The sequence below is a fragment of the Leucoraja erinacea genome, chromosome 21 (assembly GCF_028641065.1).
Source record: "Leucoraja erinacea ecotype New England chromosome 21, Leri_hhj_1, whole genome shotgun sequence".
NCBI lineage: Eukaryota > Metazoa > Chordata > Chondrichthyes > Rajiformes > Rajidae > Leucoraja > Leucoraja erinaceus.
This window is the reverse complement of record NC_073397.1, coordinates 38,176,339-38,197,005: the sequence shown is the minus strand read 5'-3', so window position 1 is coordinate 38,197,005 and position 20,667 is coordinate 38,176,339. Positions and strand designations below refer to the sequence as shown.

At 44.1% G+C, this 20,667-nt stretch overlaps 1 protein-coding gene across 2 annotated transcripts in view; it reads right to left on the bottom strand.

Annotated features, from left to right (window-relative positions):
- The window catches only part of LOC129707558 (disks large-associated protein 4-like), a 206,471-nt gene that overhangs the window by 80,410 nt on the left and 105,394 nt on the right, over positions 1 to 20,667 (bottom strand). For both annotated transcript variants that reach the window (XM_055652698.1, XM_055652699.1), the window contains exons 4-6: positions 19,656 to 19,876; positions 3,735 to 3,882; positions 2,499 to 2,739 (exon numbers count right to left, since the gene is read on the bottom strand). In XM_055652698.1, the coding sequence (XP_055508673.1) occupies positions 2,499 to 2,739; positions 3,735 to 3,882; positions 19,656 to 19,876 (610 nt within the window). The remainder of the gene's footprint in view (positions 1 to 2,498; positions 2,740 to 3,734; positions 3,883 to 19,655; positions 19,877 to 20,667) is intronic.

Sequence of the window (20,667 nt, the reverse complement as noted above, 5' to 3'; positions counted from 1 at the left end):
CTTTATTATACAATATTAAAATTCTCAGCTGTTGCTCATATTTGAAATATGAACTCTGACATAACTAAGATTACATTTTGACTTTCAATTACCAGTCCATCCTGACGTGAACTTGTAAAGTGAGGCCAACATTTGCATCTATAATGAAAGGTGAATTTCCTAACTCGGTTGTAAAATGTTCGACTGGAGGTGAACAAGCTCTGAGCATTGGATAGAATGCTCCAGGCCGTAGCCCATGTGTGTCCGAGTTAGCAGAAACCCCACCGGCAATATGGTCCTCAGCCAAGGAACAGCTGTAGATACGACCTACTGGCTCCAGGCAGGTACGCGAACCTAGAGACCCAGTTATTGATCCAGTATCATGATAATAGACAATATGACAATAGACAATCATGAACGGCAGCACAGATGAATTCATCAATTATTGGCAGGTAATGTCGCCTTGCTCAGGTTTGTTGATCATGGTTAGTGGTTGGGATTCATCCTGCAATCACTTTTCCAGCAAATGTTTCATTTTTATGATCATTAAGGTGAGGTTCATTAACAGCGTGAATATTCAGGCATCCATTATCGATATTCTATTCTGTAGATTCGAGGCAGAACACAATTGCATTATTGCATACTTCTCATTGGCAAGTTCCACTTCCTCTGAGTTTATACCATCAGGAGCTCGATTCAGTATTTTTTTTCATGGAGGGCTCTTACAATCTCAAAATAAAGGCCTTGGTTCTCCTCGGCAGGTTTAAACAGGTATATTCCGATGCAGATATAGGTATGGAGATTCACCTCTGGCAGTGAGCACTTAACGTTAACCGTTTACCAGGCTGGGCATTGTATCATGCTTCTAACCGTAACCATTTGGTTCCAATTATATAACTGAAGCCCAGTTCTGGAAGTAGCAGTCAATATGCACACATTACGGTATTGAATGTGGTTTATCAGATGCTACTGAGGATCAATTCCACCCCCACGTGTTGTGGATGTTTATGTCCACTGCTGGGCTATGTAACATCCACCCTCACACACACACCCTCATGGCAGAATTATCACATGCACATTACAGAAACTGTCTTAGTAAACCAGGCAGATTCTGTCAATGCTGAGGCAGCATCACCAGCCCATTGTCCAGTCACTGTGTAGTTTCATTACACAAGTACCGCATCGTTTGTGTTAGTTTGTAAACATTTGGTCACATTTTTTTGGACAGCAAAAAGACAAACTAGTAATGACATCAAAATAATAGCCCGAGATGATGCATCCAGTGCTCTGCCGATCTGGGTGTAGGAAGGTAAATGGCTGTCACTTGGAACCATCGATGGTCGATAACTTCATTCACCATCCATCGCTGTCACCTCCCCATCACCATGAGTGATCGAGGCACGTGAAGGGATATGTCATGACAACTGTTTGGTTTTTGCTATAATAAATAATACACAAATATATTGTACAATAGAAAAGGTAGCTTACTCTGCTAAACAAGTAGAATTCCAGAAAGTAAGCATTCTAATGTTCCACATCTGAACAAAATATCAGTAAACATTGAATGCAAATAGAATAACATCTATTATGCCTCATGTTTTAAGCAAATGCCTTCAGGAGATCAAGAGAAAATAATATTTATAACATTTATTTCATAATTTAAAAAGAAATATACTTGTTTTAATGAAGATTGTGCTTTTTTATATCACAGAATCAGTACATGTGAGAAGACAAATGATAGAATATTACAGTGTTGAACTTTGCAATGTAACACAATGTGACCAACACCAACATTTTTCAAACATGTTAAAATCCAGTCCAAAGCTCAAGCCTTGTCAGTGTGTAAGAGTCTCTTCAATGTGGATGAGAAAGACAGTACAAAGCAGATCATCATGCACCAACAGATCCCTCAGTCGTTACTTACATCCGTATAAAATGCACCATTAACATTTTGATTTCTTTTTAAAACCACAAAATCAGTACTGCATTTTACCCATTTTCCTTCACTGACACATGCTTGAAGTGCAAGACTCATTTAAAAGATTCATGCATTAAATGACTATTGTTTTTCCAGGTCTATGTTTGCATTCTACATTCACCTCACACAATAAACTAAGCAAATATTAACATCACTCTAAACCCACCAGCAGAGCAAATAACTTATTAACATTTACACTATTTTCAGATTCAACGGAAAAAACAAAATCATTAAAAGCCATCAATGTTCATTAATTTTAAATAATATCCATAAATAGAATCAATGGTGATCACCCTGGGATATAATTTGCTTCCTGCCCATGAAGGGGATCTAACAAATGGACATTTATTGTTGTTGAAAGATCAGACCGTCTGACTGTGAGGATGCAAACAATATGCCAGGGACCGTCATCTCTAGCAGCTGGTATCTGATGCACCAAACGTTTCTGTACTCAAAAGTGACATCAAATAATTTAGACAGCTCATCTTTGACCGTTTCCAAGTAGGAATATGTACTTAGTGGTAGTTAGAGTAGTACTTACTGGTGTTGGTTTGCATGGTTCTAACTGTGGTTGTTATAGGTGGGGGAGACACTGAGCGGACAGAGACATTGTCATCATCCTGAGAGCAGCCAGCCTGTATTGCTCTGAGATAGCTGTGGCTTCTTGAGCGGAAACAGCCAGGAATGGGCAGATCAAGGGCATCCACAGCCTGCAAATCCACCTCGTTGAAGACCGGCTCACAGATGTTCTCATACTGATTGCTAAAATCCATTTCTTGCTCCTTGAAAGGAAACATAATTAAGTAAAATGAATATGAATTGAAAAATAAAACATTTACAAAGTCTATTTATTTGAAATCACTTTGGTAATTGTCAATTCGAGGACATTTGGTAAAGTCGCGATGACACTTTCTGCACAAGCCTACACAGATGTAGAGTATCTCGAGTGTCAGTGAATTGCTGGCCAAAGAGTTGCATTGTAAAGAGAGTGTTGAGGCCATGCGACAAAGTGGGACAGAAGGGTTCCTTGGTATGGAGCCTTGGATCTTCTCAGCATGGATTCCGTTAATAGATTAAAGGTCACTCATTGGGAGTGAGTTTGTGAAGCAGTGGGTTGGTTGCACCACTGGTAGTGTGGACAGAGATAGTTATCTGTGGCTGAAAGTGGCAAATGGACCAACACCTGCAATAATCTTCATTTAGAATCTCAGAAGGAATGCTAACACAGCCAGGAAGGACACGAGCCATTAGTGTCAGTGTTGTCACCAACCAGATCCCTACTAACTGTGATTTGTGACTTTAGTCAGACCACAAAAGAACGAGAGAGCATTCAGGGGTTTAGGGGGATGAGCATGCATCCAGGAAAAGAGCATTATCCAAGGACTTGATGTGGGAGGAGGTGTGATGGTTTAAAAAGTCCTGACTTCTAAAAATGTCAACCTGGTGAATCTGGATTAGAGAATGAATGTTGTGCCTGACTGTTTTTGTTGAGATCTGGGACTTCATGAAGCAAAGATGTCTCAATGTCTTGTCCTTTATTTGGACATCCCTGATTTGTTGGGACAAAATACATGCGTTTTAATGCTCCAAAGATGGGTGAAATGCATAAGTGTTGCGATAACTGGTTTGGTAGCTCCAGGCCACGACAGATTGAAATCACAAACAATCCAAACTTCTCTTTGCGACAATTGATTGAATGGGATCAATTGGAAAGTCAAGCCAGGTGAGATATTCCATCCCACCCCACCTGCGACTGTTTACCTTCAGGGACACACACCTGGTTAATATGGTTGGATTTGAGGGTGTCTGTGCTTCCCATGTCGTCTTCATTCCATCCATGGAAGTTTGCCGAGTTCAGATCCACAGTATCCAGGCAATCAAGACTCCTGTGGATAGACTCACTGACTGATGCAAGGTAGCTTTGGCTGTGCAAAGTAGAGTATTGAAGACAGTTTACTAAAAGTAGTTTGCATTTGTTTCATTCATGAACATCTATGAGAATGAGAAATATGAATCATCAGATAAAGAGCAGAGACAGAAACCTGCCCTTCAGTCACTGGCCCTCGCGTGGAGTTGGGAACTCATTGATTCTTGGAATGAACCTCAACTCAATGTGGTCGATGCAGTCAATGCAGTGAATGCCTTGCAACCATAGGGGCTCATGTACCCCCCCACCTTCCCCCCAACCAGCATCCTCCTCCCCCCACCCCCCCCCCCCCCCCCCCCCCCCCCCCCCCCCCCCCCCCCCCCCCCCCCCCCCCCCCCCCCCCCCCCCCCCCCCCCCCCCCCCCCTCCCCCCCCCCCACCCCCCCCCCCTCCCTCTCCCCCCCTCCTCCCCCCCCCCCCCTCCCCCCATCCCCCCCCAACCAGCACCCTCCTCCCCCCCAACCCCTCCCCCCCACCTTCCCCCCAACCAGCACCCTCCACCCCCCACCCCCCTCCAACCAGCACCCTCCTCCCCCCCCATCTCCCCCCACCCCTCCCCCGCAACTAGCACCCTCCTCCCCCCCCCCCCTCCCCCCCCAACCAGCACCCTCCTCCCCCCCATCTCCCCCCCCACCCCCTCCTCCCACAGAATGTGTTAGCATTAGATTGCAAGCACAGGACACATCATCGTCGGTATACTGTATATTGAGCTGCAGAATGAACAAAACTCAAAGACATGATTATAAGTTCACATCCTAACTTAGACAACATTGGACACGTCTCAACTCAACACAAAAAATACACACATGTGCTGGAGTAAATCTCTAAAATATCATAACAAAAACGGCCAGCAAAGCTCAGGAGTTTCTGTTTTTATTTCCAGTTCTGCAGTTCTTCTGACTTCCATCAATGGTCCGCTTGGTCAAGAGGGTTCAAAGGTTCAACATAAAGAACCCAACCTCATTCAAAATGTCCGGATACAATTCCATATTCATGCAGTCTATAAATGAATGCTTTTGAAACAGTGTTTGATGAGGCCCCTATTTTCACACACAAATTCCATTGTCAAGAAGCAAATGGGTAAGAAATCAAGTGATTTTAACCATGAACCAATTTTGTCTTTTTTAGTTACACAGGTCCAAAGTTACATTTCCCCCAGTGTCTGATAGTTCTAAACTTTGCTGAATCTTTAATTCTGTTATTTAGACAGAGATTCCTGTAAGAATCCATGGAGCCTAGTGGGAACAGAATGCATGGACCATTCACCACACAACCAGCGATTCAGGGAAAGATGTGAGGGTGGGGCAGCTTCAATGCAACCAGACAAGATTAATCTGCTCTATAAAAATAAGGAAAGGTAACAATTGCGCTTCATGGATCTAAATTAACCACTCAATATCTAACATCGATGGACACTCCTTCAAAGGAAGCCCAGAACAGCACAGACTGAATTTCACTTCTGGATCTTCCCACTGGCAAGTAGCAGGCACACCTTGCTAAAGAACGAACTGCAGATGCTGGAAAATCGAAGGTAGACAAAAATGGTGGAAGTATCCTACCCATCGTCACATACAACAAATAATCCTCCAACATTTTCGCCTCCTCCAACGGGATCCCACCATTGGCCACATCTTCCCATCTCCTCCCCTGTCTGCTTTCCGCAGAGACCGATCCCTCCGTAACTCCCTGGTCAATTCGTCCCTTCCCACCCAAACCACCCCCTCTTCTGGCACTTTCCCTTGCAACCGCTAAATGCTACACTTGTCCCTTTACCTCCCCCCTTGACTCCATTCAAGGACCCAAGCAGGTGCGGCAGAGGTTCCAGGTGCGGCAGAGATTCACCTGCACCTCCTCCAACCTCATCTATTGCATCCACTGCTCTAGGTGTCAGCTGCTCTACATCGGTGAGCCCAAGCGTAGGCTTGGCGATCGCTTCGCCCAACACCTCCGCTCGGTTCACATTAACCAACCTGACCTCCCGGTGGCTCAGCACTTCAACTCCCCCTCCCATTCCGAATCCGACCTTTCTGTCCTGGGCCTCCTCCATGGCCAGAGTGAGTCCCACCACAAATTGGAGGAGCAGCGCCTCATATTTTGCTTGAATAGTTTACACTAATTTCAGGTAGTCCCTACTTTCTCCTCCCCTTCTCAGCTCTCCTTCTGCCCACTGTCTACACCTCTTCCTTTCTTCTTCCCGCCCCCCCACCCTCACATCCTTCGCTCCATAGATTTTAACTGTCCCCACATTTAGACTCAGCACCATGGATGCCAAAGCCTTCAGCTGCTCTGCCCCACGTCTCTGGAACACCTGGACACTATCGATCAATTCAAATCACAACTCAAAACACACCTGTTTAGATTAGCATACCCGACATAACTTCCACCATGTTCACCCTGATTTTAATGACTTAAAATGTTTTGTGTATTTTTTTATTTATTTTTTATTTTTTTAAATCATTGATTTTAATATTGATAAATGTATTGTGATTTTATGTCCTGTAAGGTGTCCTTGGGTGTCCAGAAAGGGGCCAGCAAATAAAGTGCATTATTATTATTATTATTATTATTATTATTATAGATGCTGCCTCACCCGCTGAGTTTCTCCAGCATGTTTGTCTACAGCAGTATCTTGCTATGTGCTTCTCTGCTCATTCAATGATGAACCATATTAGCTTCATGGGATATTAAATCTGTCGTGATTTATGGCAATCTTTAGTGTTTGAAATAAGTTACAAATCCCCGAGAGTTTCCAGTTAATAGAGTTGGCAATAAAATTTGTCAGGTGGAGAAAATAATATATCCAACACTAAGTGAAATTGAGAGGTTACTTTGTGTAAAAAAGCAGAAACCAGACAAAAAACACCGTAATGAAAGTTGCAGCTAAAACTAATGCAAACAGCAAATCCAGGGAAGGAATTAAATCAATGGACACACGAGCTTTAATCAGTCAATCATTAGTTTTGTAAAACTAGTCTAGACTGGGATACATATGAGGCAAAAATAGCTTTCACTAAATGGAAACCAACAGAAATCAACAATGGAAGCTGAAAGCAGAGCACCGTAACAGAATATTCCATCGTGACCCTAATATGGATAATGCTTGGTTGGTCAGGCAGCATCTGTGAAGGGAAAATTAGATTCATGTTTCAGGTGAATGATATTTGTTTCTGTCATCCTATTTGGTATGATTTATGAAATTGCTCTAGTTAATGGAATAATGAACGAGACACTGTGTGACACTTTAAAACGACAGATTGAAATGGATCAAATGATGGGCATACACCAGAGAGCCGAGATGTCCCATCACTAACTCCAGAGACCAGTCGTGGTGTCGGGCAGGAGGTCCACACTAGCCTGTGGGTTTGGGGCAGTGCTTGGCCAAGCCCAGACAATGAATCGGTCCTGTACTCCAGCATTTCTCTCATATCTTGCACCACTGAAATGGCACCTGGACACATTTGTCAGGTTTCTTGACTGAAAGACAGCAGCTTTTTATCCAATTCCGCTTGTTTTATAAAATGCCGGGTTGTTGTTGAGATGACAGCAGAAATGTATTCATGGAAATCAGTGTTTGTGCTTCTTGTCCTTCTCTCTGTTCCAGACCTTTAGGCATGTTGTCCTCCTCTCTGTTCCAGACCTGTAGGCATGTTGTCCTTCTCTCTGTTCCAGACCTGCCTGATGCTGCCTGACCCACTGAGTTACTCCAGCACTCTGTGAAACGTCACCTATCCATGTTCTTCACAGATGCTGCCTGACCCACTGAGTTACTCCAGCACTCTGTGAAACATCACCTATCCATGTTCTCCAAAGATGCTGCCTGACCCGCTGAGTTACTCCAGCACTCTGTGAAACGTCACCTATCCATGTTCTCCACAGATGCTGCCTGACCCGCTGAGTTACTCCAGCACTCTGTGAAACGTCACCTATCCATGTTCTCCACAGATGCTGCCTGACCCGCTGAGTTACTCCAGCATTTTATGTCTATCTGCATTTATAAATGAATGAAACACTCCAGAGAGGAAGGTAAAAGTGCAACAATTAACTACATGGAACAAATCTGCGCTCCTTAAACCATTAGTTCACTAACATCTGACAGCTTTTCATGAAAAGAGTTTGAAAGGTTTTCTGGCAATGTCAATATAACCATATAACAATTACAGCACGGAAACAGGCCATCTCGGCCCTTCTAGTCCGTGCCGAACACGTATTCTCCCCTAGTCCCACCTACCTGCACTCAGACCATAACCCTCCATTCCTTTCCCGTCCATCAGATTGTGATCAGATTGTGAATGTAAGAAAGGCATTGTTGTTGGAACAGTTTTAGGTAATCAATGAAAGTCTTTATTTTCATCTCCCTTGTCAATCCTGCCTTCTATTGGCCCAGTACTGAAGATGAAATCATGAAGACTTTGATAAGAAACTAATATCATACATGTGCTGGCTTATGTACAAGCAGCTGGTCAGAAGATCTGAGAGAATTCATCTGATGGATGATCTGCAAGGAACTACAGAAGAATAATAAATAGGGAGTTGCTTTAAAATATTGGTACACTAAGTATTGTGAGGAACTTATTTAGCTAAAGGGATTGAGTTTTCAGTATGCTTGTTGAGGCTTGAACGGTGGGAGTCCAGGACTGAGAGACAGATGTGCCAGCCGCTGCCCTTGGCTGGACCAGCCTCACTCGGACCCTGCACCCGACTAAACCTGGCTTTGGACCCCAAACACCCCCCCCCAGATCCCATACCTACAGAGGCAGTGTGGAAAGTAGTTATTTTTATTTTATCTTACTTTGCTTTTTAATCATTTTTATATTTTATGTAATTAAAATTAATTTTTCAAATGTTTAAAGTAATTTTTTGGAATTTTAAAGTTATAAATATTTAGTAAGAGTCTTTTAAATGTCCTAAATATTAGCGACATGTAAAAATCATTAAAGTTCCTCAGCCCAGTCTTGCCTCAATGGAAATAGATGCAAAATGCTGGAGTAACTCAGCAGGACAGGCAGCATCCCTGGAGAGAAGGAATAGGTGACATTTTGGGTCGAGACCCTTCTTCAGCCTCAGTGGAAGCTGCCCCCATGCCGGGGGTTCAACACCTTTGCCACGTATCATCACCACTTGGACCTTACTGTCCGATGTAGGCTCGTTAGGTCCAGCAGCTTTCACCATCCTGATTGTGTTCAGGTTAGTGTGGAGAGCTGAGCATTGTGTCCAAGCCATGTGGCAGGTACATGTAGCCTTCCGATCAATCTTCCCCGGCTCACTGATTTATTCATTGTGAAACATTATTTCTGTTTTTGCGTGTGTCAATACATATCTCAGGAAGAACATCATGCTCACTTGTAACATCATTAAAACAAAGCTACTTTGAGAGTTTAGAGTGGAGTTGTCAGGGGACGTGTGCTAGTGATATCGCTGTGCACCACATCTACTTGCATTGTCCTACAGGAACAGATGGGGACCTCCATGTTGGTCTGGGAAGTGGTCAGAGATTTATGAGGATGTTGCCAGAAATTGAGGGTCTGAGCTGTAGGGAGTTGGGCTGGCTTAGACTATATTCCTTGGAGCGCAGAGACTGATGGGTGATCTTATAGAGGTGTATAAAATCATGAGAGGAATGGATAGGGCAAATACACAGAGTCTTTTACCCAAAGTAGGGGAATGGAGAACTAGAGGGCATGGGTTTAAGGTGAGAGGGGAAAGATTTAATAGGAACCTAAGGGGTACCTCTTTCATATAGAGGGTGGTGTGTGTATGGAACAAGCTGCCAGAGGTGGTAGTTGAGGCAGGGACTATAACAACATTTAAAAGGCATTTGAGCAGGTACATGTTTAGAGGGATAAGGGCCGAAAGTGGGCAGGTGGGACAGGTGTAGATGGGGCAGCTTGGGGGGCATGTACAAGTTGGACCATGTTCTGCCAATCTAGGACTCTGTGGCTATGAAGGGGCTGGCTTGAAGGGCCAAATGGTCTACTCCTGCACCTATTGTCTATTGGCTATGACTGAACAGATTAAGCAGATACTGGAAGTTCAAAATGTGAATCACAATTGTCATATTTGGTGGAAATATTTTCATGCTGGTTCTGAACTTTTACATATTTAAGATATATTTTGGGAACAATCTACATTTAAATTTTTGGTCAATTTAGTGGAATATTTTCAGTAATGTAACTTCTTTGACTCCATAAACAGCCGTGTCTGGAGATGGTTTATGTAAAGTCCCAAATGGGTCTACTTGTCAAAGAGAATAGTCGTGAAACTTGGGTCTGTGCTAATGTTGTGGAGTGAGTGCATGAGTGTCCCTGGGCTTGTGAAGGGATCCACAAATCTGTGTTGCCTCTGTCTGGAGTGACCAGAGGACATTGAGGCCTTGATGTGGAAACGAGGTGGCTGCTAATCTCAGCAGAGATGAATCACAGAATCAACAATACCTCTCCACTCCCCAGCAACTACCAACGTTTCATGAAGAAAATGGTTAACATGCCAACTCCATGACGACAGACCACTGAGAAATAATATGCACACATTATAGCAACAGGCTGCAAAAACCTTTACAACATAGATGTGTCTTCATGTCTGGATCTGCAGAATTCCGTCACACAATTGTTGACCATAAAACATGTTGGATAATTGGAAGACTTTTGATTTCTATACTGGTGATATTAACTCAATGCACAAACATGTGGTCAAACACAAGGCAATTTTTAACATATTGACAACATGAAGATGTCAAATAAATATGCAGTGAAATGAATTAGTGATTTCAGGAGGGAAGCTAAATAATAATAAACAACCCACTTCAAAACAATAGAAATATTTTACTCTAATGAAGATTACGATTTTTGTCTGAAAATGTTGTTTAAAATTGTGGGAAATTGAGTAACCGGCACTTTTCTTCATTCAGTCAGTGTGCCTATAAAATAAAATATCTCCTCATCTTTGCCCCAATCTGAATCCATGTCCTGTGGTCCAAGACTCCTCTGACAATGAAACAACTTCCTTGATCTTAAGCATCTTAAAGAACTCATAAATCCTAAAGGAACATTTAAATTTTCGATTACATCTCTCCTCTTTCTTCCAAATGCTGAGAATATTCCAGTCTCCTCCAGCTCTCCTGACATCACCAGAATCAATCTATCAATCTTTGTCAAACTCCCTTTCTGACAACTACATCCTTCCTTTGGTAAGGAGACTGAAACTGAAAGAACACACAGACCGAGTCTTACCAAGGTCTGATACAGCTGACAAAGAGCTTCCTAGTTCCTGTGTCCCAATCCTCTCATAATAAGCGGCACCATATAACATGCCCTTGCCATAGATTGCCAGTGCCTATCCAGATGAGCACATGGTAAATAAGACTGATAACTGTGACCATGGACAGAGGGGGCATTGATCAACTGTCTGTCCATTTATACCTCCCGTATGGACCAGTCTCTATCACACAGACCACTAACCATGTGAGTGTGTATGTCATGGTGTTATACACTGGCTGGGATCATGGCATACCAAACTGTAACAGAGTGGGTGGTGAATTTGGTCTCAACCTATGTGAAATAGATAACTTTGGAAAAGCAAAAGGAACAGGTGGCACATAAATATCTCGTTCAGCTCAGAAAAGGAGCCTGTTCAAATCAGTCAGTGAGATGTCAAACCATCAAAGAAAGTGCAACTATTGCCAACATTAAAGACAACACAGCAGTTATCTTCTGGAAAACACTGTGAGAAATATAGAACTGATCAAATTTGCTGAGCTACAATTTCTTCAGTACTATTACCTGATGTAAAAAGCATTGAAGTGCCTTAGAGGTGATGCCAAGGTACTTGGGACCACAAATTGGTGTCAGGATGTGGTGCGAGTACAATACATCTAAGGCGATGGTGCCATTAATCCCCATCTGTGCAGTGATTGCTTGAAAGGACTGGTGGTTGTACAGGAGAGCTGTCACACTGGGAGGCAGAAGGTGTAACGGCTCTCAGTTTGTGCAGAAATCACATCCTGATTCAACTCTAATTGGACCTACAGGCAGTTGCTTTTATATCACATCCAGCATGCTTGTTCTAAGGCTCCAAACATCAATACCAACAAATTATTTTATATTTACTGCCTTTAACATAACTAGATTTGCCAGGATGCTTCCAAGCCATCTTATTTGTAAACACATGGCCTCAATTCCACAGAAACCTTTTGGAAAATTGTGTTTTAGGAACAGTGTATTGATAATGGTCAGGAGAGATCAGGATCAAATCCGGGTCTCTGGCGCTGTGAGGCAGTAACTCTACCAGCTATCCCACCTGCATCTCCCAATGTGTAGGGACTTGAACATTGTTGAACAATTTCACCATTTTTAAAACATTGTCGTGACATAAAGCCATGTCGTGGAAACAGAGTGAAGGTCCTGATCTTTGAAGGTGGCTCCCACAATTCGGTAAGTCTGTGCGTCACTTACAACATAACTGGCTCATGCTGTGGGCCCATTACCTTGTTGCCCAAATACCCATGTCATGTTGAGGTTGATCTTGAATGGAGCAGATTCTTTAAAGTGCTCTGTTCAGAGTGTGATCATTAATGTATCTCCAATTCTGCTAATGAGAATCAAGCGTGATTGAAGACTTTTTAAGATAAAAATGAAAGCAAACCAAGCATTTATCCCATTAGCTGTACATGCTGCCAACATTTTACAGCCTGACAGGTTAATTTCATCACAATTAAATGTAGTTTTTGCTTCCCAGATACTTCATACTTTCTCTCAGTAATGGGCATCAGGGACGGCTCTCCTTGCCATGAAGAGACCAAGTCCCGATCTGCCAGGAAAGATACTGGCGATAGGAGATAATAAATTAATTTAAAAAACTGCCGTTACCTTAAAATAATGCAATGAAGTAAACATTATCAGTGCAGAATCATACAAAGATGGATGGATTGGGGAGGCCACATGATTTGCGGGACTTGCAGGAGTCCAGCCAAAAACTAGACTGACACGAGATGTGACGTGTTTATTCTCTCCAATACAGCTCCCTCCTCCATCCAGGTCACGGGCGTTGCCCAGCCTTAAATACCAACTCAGGTACCGAACACATGACTCGCGCCTCCCACACCAAGACGCCGCCCTTGAGAGCCGCTGGTTCGTTGTGCCCTTGGGTTGCCCCCAGGTGCCGCCACAGAGATCATTTCCTCATTCCAGATACGCCAACTGTTCCCAAGTTTATTTGGGCACCGGAGAAGTAATATATTCTTCACCGCGTTCTACACCGCGTTCTACACCGCGTTCTACACCGCGTTCTACACCGCGTTCTTCACCGCGTTCTACACCGCGTTCTTTCACCGCGTTCTTCACCGCGTTCTACACCGCGTTCTTCACCGCGTTCTACACCGCGTTCTACACCGCGTTCTACACCGCGTTCTACACCGCGTTCTACACCGCGTTCTACACCGCATTCTTCACCGCGTTCTACACCGCGTTCTACACCGCATTCTACACCGCGCATTCTACACCGCGTTCTACACCGCGTTCTACACCGCGTTCTACACCGCGTTCTACACCGCGTTCTACACCGCATTCTACACCGCGTTCTACACCGCGTTCTTCACCGCGTTCTACACCGCGTTCTACACCGCATTCTTCACCGCTACACCGCATTCTACACCGCATTCTACACCGCATTCTACACCGCATTCTACACCGCATTCTACACCGCATTCTACACCGCATTCTACACCGCGTTCTACACCGCATTCTACACCGCATTCTACACCGCGTTCTACACCGCGTTCTACACCGCGTTCTACACCGCGTTCTACACCGCGTTCTACACCGCGTTCTACACCGCGTTCTACACCGCGTTCTACACCGCATTCTTCACCGCGTTCCACACCGCATTCTACACCGCGTTCTACTACACCGCGTTCTACACCGCATTATTCACCGCATTCTACACCGCATTCTACACCGCGTTCTACACCGCGTTCTACACCGCATTATTCACCGCATTCTACACCGCATTCTACACCGCGTTCTTCACCGCATTCTACACCGCGTTCTACACCGCATTCTTCATCGCATTCTACACCGCGTTCTACACCGCGTTCTACACCGCATTCTACACCGCATTCTACACCGCATTCTACACCGCATTCTACACCGCATTCTACACCGCATTCTTCACCGCAATCTACACCGCGTTCTACACCGCATTCTTCAGTGCTGCTGCTGGGATGTCACCTTAGCTCCTCTCCACCTGGCCTGAACTCTGTCACGGTTAGATGTAGCAGGTGGGCAGAGATGAAGATTTAAATAAATGTAACGCCCTCAGTTAGGAAGTCTGGTCCTCGGCAGCTCCAAATAAACAAGGAGCCTGAAGAAGGATCTTGACCCAAAACGTCACCTATTCCTTCTCTCCAGAGATGCTGCCTGACCCACTGAGTTACTCCAGCATTTTGTGTTTATCTTCAGTTTAAACTAGCACCTGTAGTTCCTTCCTACACAAGGAGCAACAATACAGTGTGCTCTAGATCCACACAGAAGGCCTCTGTCAGCACAGGAGACCCATGGTTCATCCATCACCTGAAAACATATAAAACCAGTCTTCCTCAACCGTAGGAGCCTGGAGAAGGGGAGGAAGTTTAATGGAGGTCGCTGCTATGATTTCCCAGGGTCAAGACTGTTCAGGGAATTTAAATATCATCACTTCTGAGGAGCGATTGAAACAATTACACATTGTAGGTGAAGACCAGGCAGTGAGCCCCTTTGTCCCGTCACTCCTGGCCACTACATGGGGTGAACAATGAATCACCTGCCGTTGAGTGAATGATGGAGGAAATGAAACCAGCTGAGTGAATGTGAAATCATCCTATGGGCAGATGCTGCTGGTAATTAGAGTCAGTAGGTAATTGAATCATTTCATCAATACCAGGACATTAGTGTCGATTAAACATAATGAGAGGTGTTCTTGGCTGTGCTCGGGGGCGCCCTCTGCAGCTTTCCTATGCCACTGCGCTGTACATGAGCTGTGTGACTGGGCTGAATATTGTTAACAAGCTGGACTGACGTTAGCAACATTCTGTTGCATGGTCTTCTGGCCCGTTGTGGTCTGAGCTGTGTGCAGGGCTTGCACAGACAAGGAAGCACCTTCTTTTCAAATACAGACTCATTCAAATGCATCTAGAAATACCAGACATTTAGTTCAGTTTATTATTTAGTTTAGTCTAGTTTATTATCGTCACGTTTGTCGAGGTACAGTGAAAAGCTTTTGTTGTTGCGTGCTAACCAGTCAGCAGAAAGACAATACATGATTACAATCGAGCCGTCCACAGTGTACAGATACAGGATAAAGGGAATAACATTTGGTGCAAAGTAAAGTCCAGTAAAGTCCGATTAAAGATAGTCCGAGAGTCTCCCATGAGGTAGGTGGTAGTGTAAGCAAGTACTGCCGATATGGGGTTCAAATTCACCACAAATGCAACGTTCCAATCGATCGCGTTACAGAAGCAAGATGATTAAAATGCCTATTTTGTTTGGAGATAAACCGTGTGAATTGTCTATATTTTGTCTTAATCTCTCTCTCCATGATCGTTATTTTTAAACTAAATATTCACAACAGTTTAAGTCGCATGTATTGTACAAAAAACAATAATTTGATATTTTGGGCGGATGTTTCTAGATTAATTTATGGGAATTAAACATTGAATTCCTTCCATCTGGGATATAAATTCATGACAATGAGATTTAAAAATCATGTGATATTGTGAATTCTTGTGTGAATGGGATTAGTTTGTTATTTGGATACTTAGGCTACTTAAAAAAAATATCCTTTTCTTAAGAAATGGAATCTACAGCACATTGTTAGTGGGAAAGTAGTGGGCAGAAAGGCATGTCATGCGTGGCTGGAAGAGCAAAAACTTGTAGTTTACAATGCCAAAATTGAAAAGTTGAGGAAAAACAAGGTGTACAGAGTTGCTTATTGGTTACAATCTGAGGAATATGATGATGCTACTGATTATGTTATGCCAATGTACCAGCTAGCAACTGATCTTCTCCATAAAGACTTGGTCTATTGCTAGAAATTGTAATTTATTTACCTCTGTTACAGACGTACAGCATATAATACAATAATATTAAAGTTCTGATCTTGAGAATATCACATTTTTGAATTTTCAAGGCAGTCTGGGTGTTTCTTATTATTTCCATCACAACGGCCAATTTTGTAATTAGCTACAATTAGGTAATTAGCTAATTATATGCTTTAATTTCAGGTCATCCAAGTAAGATGTTTTATATTTGTTTCCGAATGCTTCAATCTATAATAATTGAACATTTCATTCAGTTCTCTTGTTTTTTAAGAAAGTTATTGGCTTTTGACTGTCCTCGATCACAGCTTTTGTGTTAAGTCAATGGAAAAGCAGGATGCTAATTTTCGAGTATGAAAATGGCCATATCTTTTTAAATACTGAAGATAAGAAAGTGAATTAGGTGTCAAATTAAACTTCTTTTTATGTTTTATCTGATGGGATAAATTGCAGACTTGATTTTTAAAATCTCAAAATGTTGTAACATTGCTACATAATGTTTGGGACACAGCAATGACACGTAAATAAATGTAATCATGCATGAAGCCTGCGATTCATGGACATCACCAGTTACTGGGTGTCTTCTCTGGTGATGCTCTGCCAGGCCTGTATTGCAGCCATCTTTAGCTTATGCTTGTTTTGGGGGCTAGTCCCCTTCAGTTTTCTCTTCAGCATTTAAAAGACATGCACAATTGGGTTCAGATCGGGTGATTGACTTACCCAGTCAAGAATTGACCATTTTCTAGCTTTGAAAAACTCCTTTGTTGCTTTAGTATGCTTTGGACCATTGTCTTGTTGTAGAATGAACCGCCGGCCAATGAGTTTTGAGGCATTTGTTTGAACTTGAACAGATAGGATGTGTCTATACACTTCAGAATTCATTATGCTACTACCATCAGCAGTTGTATCATCAATGAAGATAAATGAGCCAGTACCTTCAGCAGCCATACATGCCCAGGCCATAACACCCCCACCACTGTGTTTCGCAGATGAGGTGGTATGTTTTGGATCTTGGGCAGTTCCTTCTCTCCTCCATACTTTGCTCTTGCCATTACTCTGATACAAGTCAATCTTCGTCTCATCTGTCCACAAGGCCTTTATCCAGAACTGTGGTTGCTCTTTTTAGTACTTTTTGGCAAACTGTAACCCGGCCATCCTATTTTTGCAGCTAACCAGTGGTTTGCATCTTGCACTGTAGCCTCTGTATTTCTGTTCATGAAGTCTTCTGCGGACAGTGGTCATTGACAAATCCACGCCTGACTCCTGAAGAGTGTTTCTGATCTGTCGGAAAGGTGTTTGTGGATATTTCTTTATTATAGATAGAATTCTTCTGTCATCAGTTGTGGAGGTCTTCCTTGGCCTGCCAGTCCCTTTGTGATTAGTAAACTCACCAGTGCTCTCTTTCTTCCTAATGATGTTCCAAACAGTTGATTTTGGTAAGCCTAAGATTTGGCGGATGTCTCTAACAGTTTTATTCTTGTTTCTCAGTTTCATAATGACTTCTTTAACTTTCATTGGCACAACTTTGGTCCTCATGTTGATAAACACCAATAAAAGATTTCAAAGGTGATGGAAAGACTGGAGAAAAGACGAGGTGCTGAGAGCTCTCTTACACCTGCATTAAGGAGGCAATTAAACACGCCTGGGCAATTACAAACACCTGTGAAGCCATGTGTCCCAAACATTATGGTGCCCTGAAATGGTGGTGTATGTATAAACACGGCTGTAATTTCTACACGGTGAAACCCGCGTGCAGATGTGGCGCCGACGGACGAGAGGCCGAAGCAAAGAAGTTGAAGCCAAAGAACCGAATGGAAACGAGGCTGAAAGGCTGCGTCGCCTTAAAGCAAACTCACCGAATTACCGCTCTGTCGAAACGCCACCTACAGGCCAACGGTCCGACTGACGCTTTTCGTTGTCGGGGGGCGGGACTTGTCAGCGATTGGTCCAGACCCCCGCGTCCATCACATCACTGTGAAGGCATGAACATTGTCTCAAACCTCCGCTCCACCCGACCCACAGCCCGCGGAGAGTGGCCGTAGGAGAGTGGGGGCTGTCCCGAGGGATGCGCACCTTCGGCAGCTTTCAACTTGGTGCTTGTGTGGGAAAATGAACCCCATGCTCCCATCTCCCCCTTCTCTCTCTCCCTCTCTCTCTCTCTCTCCCTTCTCTCTCTCCCTTCTCTCTCCTCCTCTCTCCCCCCTCTTCTCTCTCCTCCTCTCTCTCCACTCTTCTCTCTCTCCTCCGACTCCACCCGTGGGAGCGTCCCACAGTCACTGACCGCGATGCACCACCATTGGACCTCATCCCCTGCGGGTAGAGGTGGAAGAGAGAGAGAAGGGAGAGAGGGGGAGAGAGAAGGGGGAAGAGAGAAGGGAGGGAGAGAGAAGGGAGAGAGGAGGAGAAGAGAGGAGAGAGAAGAGTGGAGAGAGAGGGGGGGGGGGGGGAAGAGAGAAGAGGGGAGAGAGAAGGGGGAGACTGGAGCGTGGGGTTCATTTTCCCACAAGCCATAGGTGACTGGACAATCTGAACCCAAGCACCAAGTTGAAAGTGGCCGAATGTGCGCATCCCTCGGGACAGCCCCCACTTTCCCACGGCCACCCTCCGCGGGCTGCGGGTCGACGTGATGTGATGGACGCGGGGGTCTGGACCAATCGCTGATGTCCCGCCCCCCGGCAACGTCATGTCCATTATTGGACGTTTCTGTTGAGCGGCAGTCGGTCCGTTGGCCTGTAGGCGACGCCGCCATTCGGGTAGGTGGCGTTTCGACAGAGCGGCTAATCGGTAAGTTTGCTTTTAGGCGACGCAGCTTTTCGGTTCGTTGGCTTTTAGGCGTCCCGCCCTTTCGGTTAGCAAGCGTTTCGTCAAGTGTCAGGTGGTGCGATAGTTGTGGCCCGCCGTCCGCTCACAGACATGGGTCCTGGCCCTTATGCAGAACAAGTTTGCCGTCTCCTGAGTTACATTTTATGTGCGTATGTAGATATCACCAAAACTAGCTCATCATTACACAGTATTCCTGAGGATTTACTTCCTCCCCACAGCACCAATTCACATCTACAACTCACGTTTGACAAATGGACGTGTGTTCAAGGGACTGAGCTGCCCACCAACACATTCTTTGCCCAAAATCACCATTGCCATTGACCGATCGAAAAGTACAATCTAGTGCCGGCAGGAAAATGTCAACATTTTCCATGTGAACAGAGTCTGATTTTTAAGAATATTGTTTTAACTCCCTACTGAGAATCTGGTTACTATCTGAGACTTCTGACGGTAAGGGACAAGTCATGGAGTCATAGCTGAGTTATCTTGGATTTGTCACCTCAAGCCTCTCGCATTTGCTCATTGCAGTGATGGTCCTTGTCTTGTATAGATTGGTTGCTTCACCAATGCAATGCTTTATTATTAGAAGTTCCACCTACTACACTTCATATTATCACAACCCAACTCGTGCTGGCAGTCCATGCTGTTCCACGCTGGAGTGCGATATATGTGTGTTTCAATAAATACTGTTGCACCATGTTTGTGAGGATGACCTTGCACTAGGGGTCTGCAATTTGGAAACACTTGATTTCAGGAACTTTTCAATAACATGGAGATTTCGCTAAAGAATGTGAAGAGCATGGAAATGAAATGTCCTGATTGCTGATGGGAAAGTAGACCTGAGCATCAGAGTAAGATCAAAGCGAAAGGAAGGGAGGGACTCACTTGCGCTGGCTGATCTGCTCACTCAGGGACTGTTGGGTGGCCTTCAGGTAACTCTGCCGTCGTGCTGCTGTCTTTGGCGATGGTTTGGGGCTCATCTCAGAGTCTTCACTGTCATCGTCTCCCATCGCCTTAATGTAGCTGCCGCTGCGCATCCGTCGACAGGGAATCTCCCCGACTCTTCCTCGTGAAAGGGTGCTATTCCAATCATCATGAAGAGGAACCTGCTCAAGATGGAGAACTTATTAGACCAACCACTTCCTACTTCACATAGAAAGCAACAGCAGAGTGGTTCGAGGAAGACTGGCCATGCAAAGTGACAACATGTAATGTTGCTCAAAACTTGCAGAAAAAAATGCTTGACCCTGTCAAACGATGCAGACGAGGACAGAATCCATCCACCCGACTGTCAGGTGGAATTGTTAACACCAATAAAAGCACCAACATGCTCAAAGGCCAGCCTGAAAATATCCCATCCAAAGTGAGTGGTCATTTTGTGATTACAGGTCATATATATTCTATATTACAGACCATATACATTCTATATCACACACCACGTATATTCTATATTACAGACCATATATATTCTATATTACAGACCATATATATTCTATATCACACACCATATATATTCTATATATATATTCTATATCACACACCATATATATTCTATATCACACACCATATATATTCTGCATCTTGGGTGTGGTGCAATAAAAGCTGCGGCTTGACGGCAGTCTGTCTGTCTTTTTTTAAATATTTTGTCCTGTTAAATGTATGTTTTTGATTCTAGATTTTTTTTTTAGCTGTGTATATGTGGGGGGTGGGAAACAATAGACAAAAGACAATAAGTGGAGGAGGCCATTCGGCCCTTCGAGCCAGCACCGCCATTCAATGTGATCATGGCTGATCATCCCCAATCAGTACCCCGTTCCTGCCTTCTCCCCATATCCCCTGACTCCGGCTATCTTTAAGAGCCGTATCTAGTTCTCTCTTGAAAGTATCCAGAGAACCG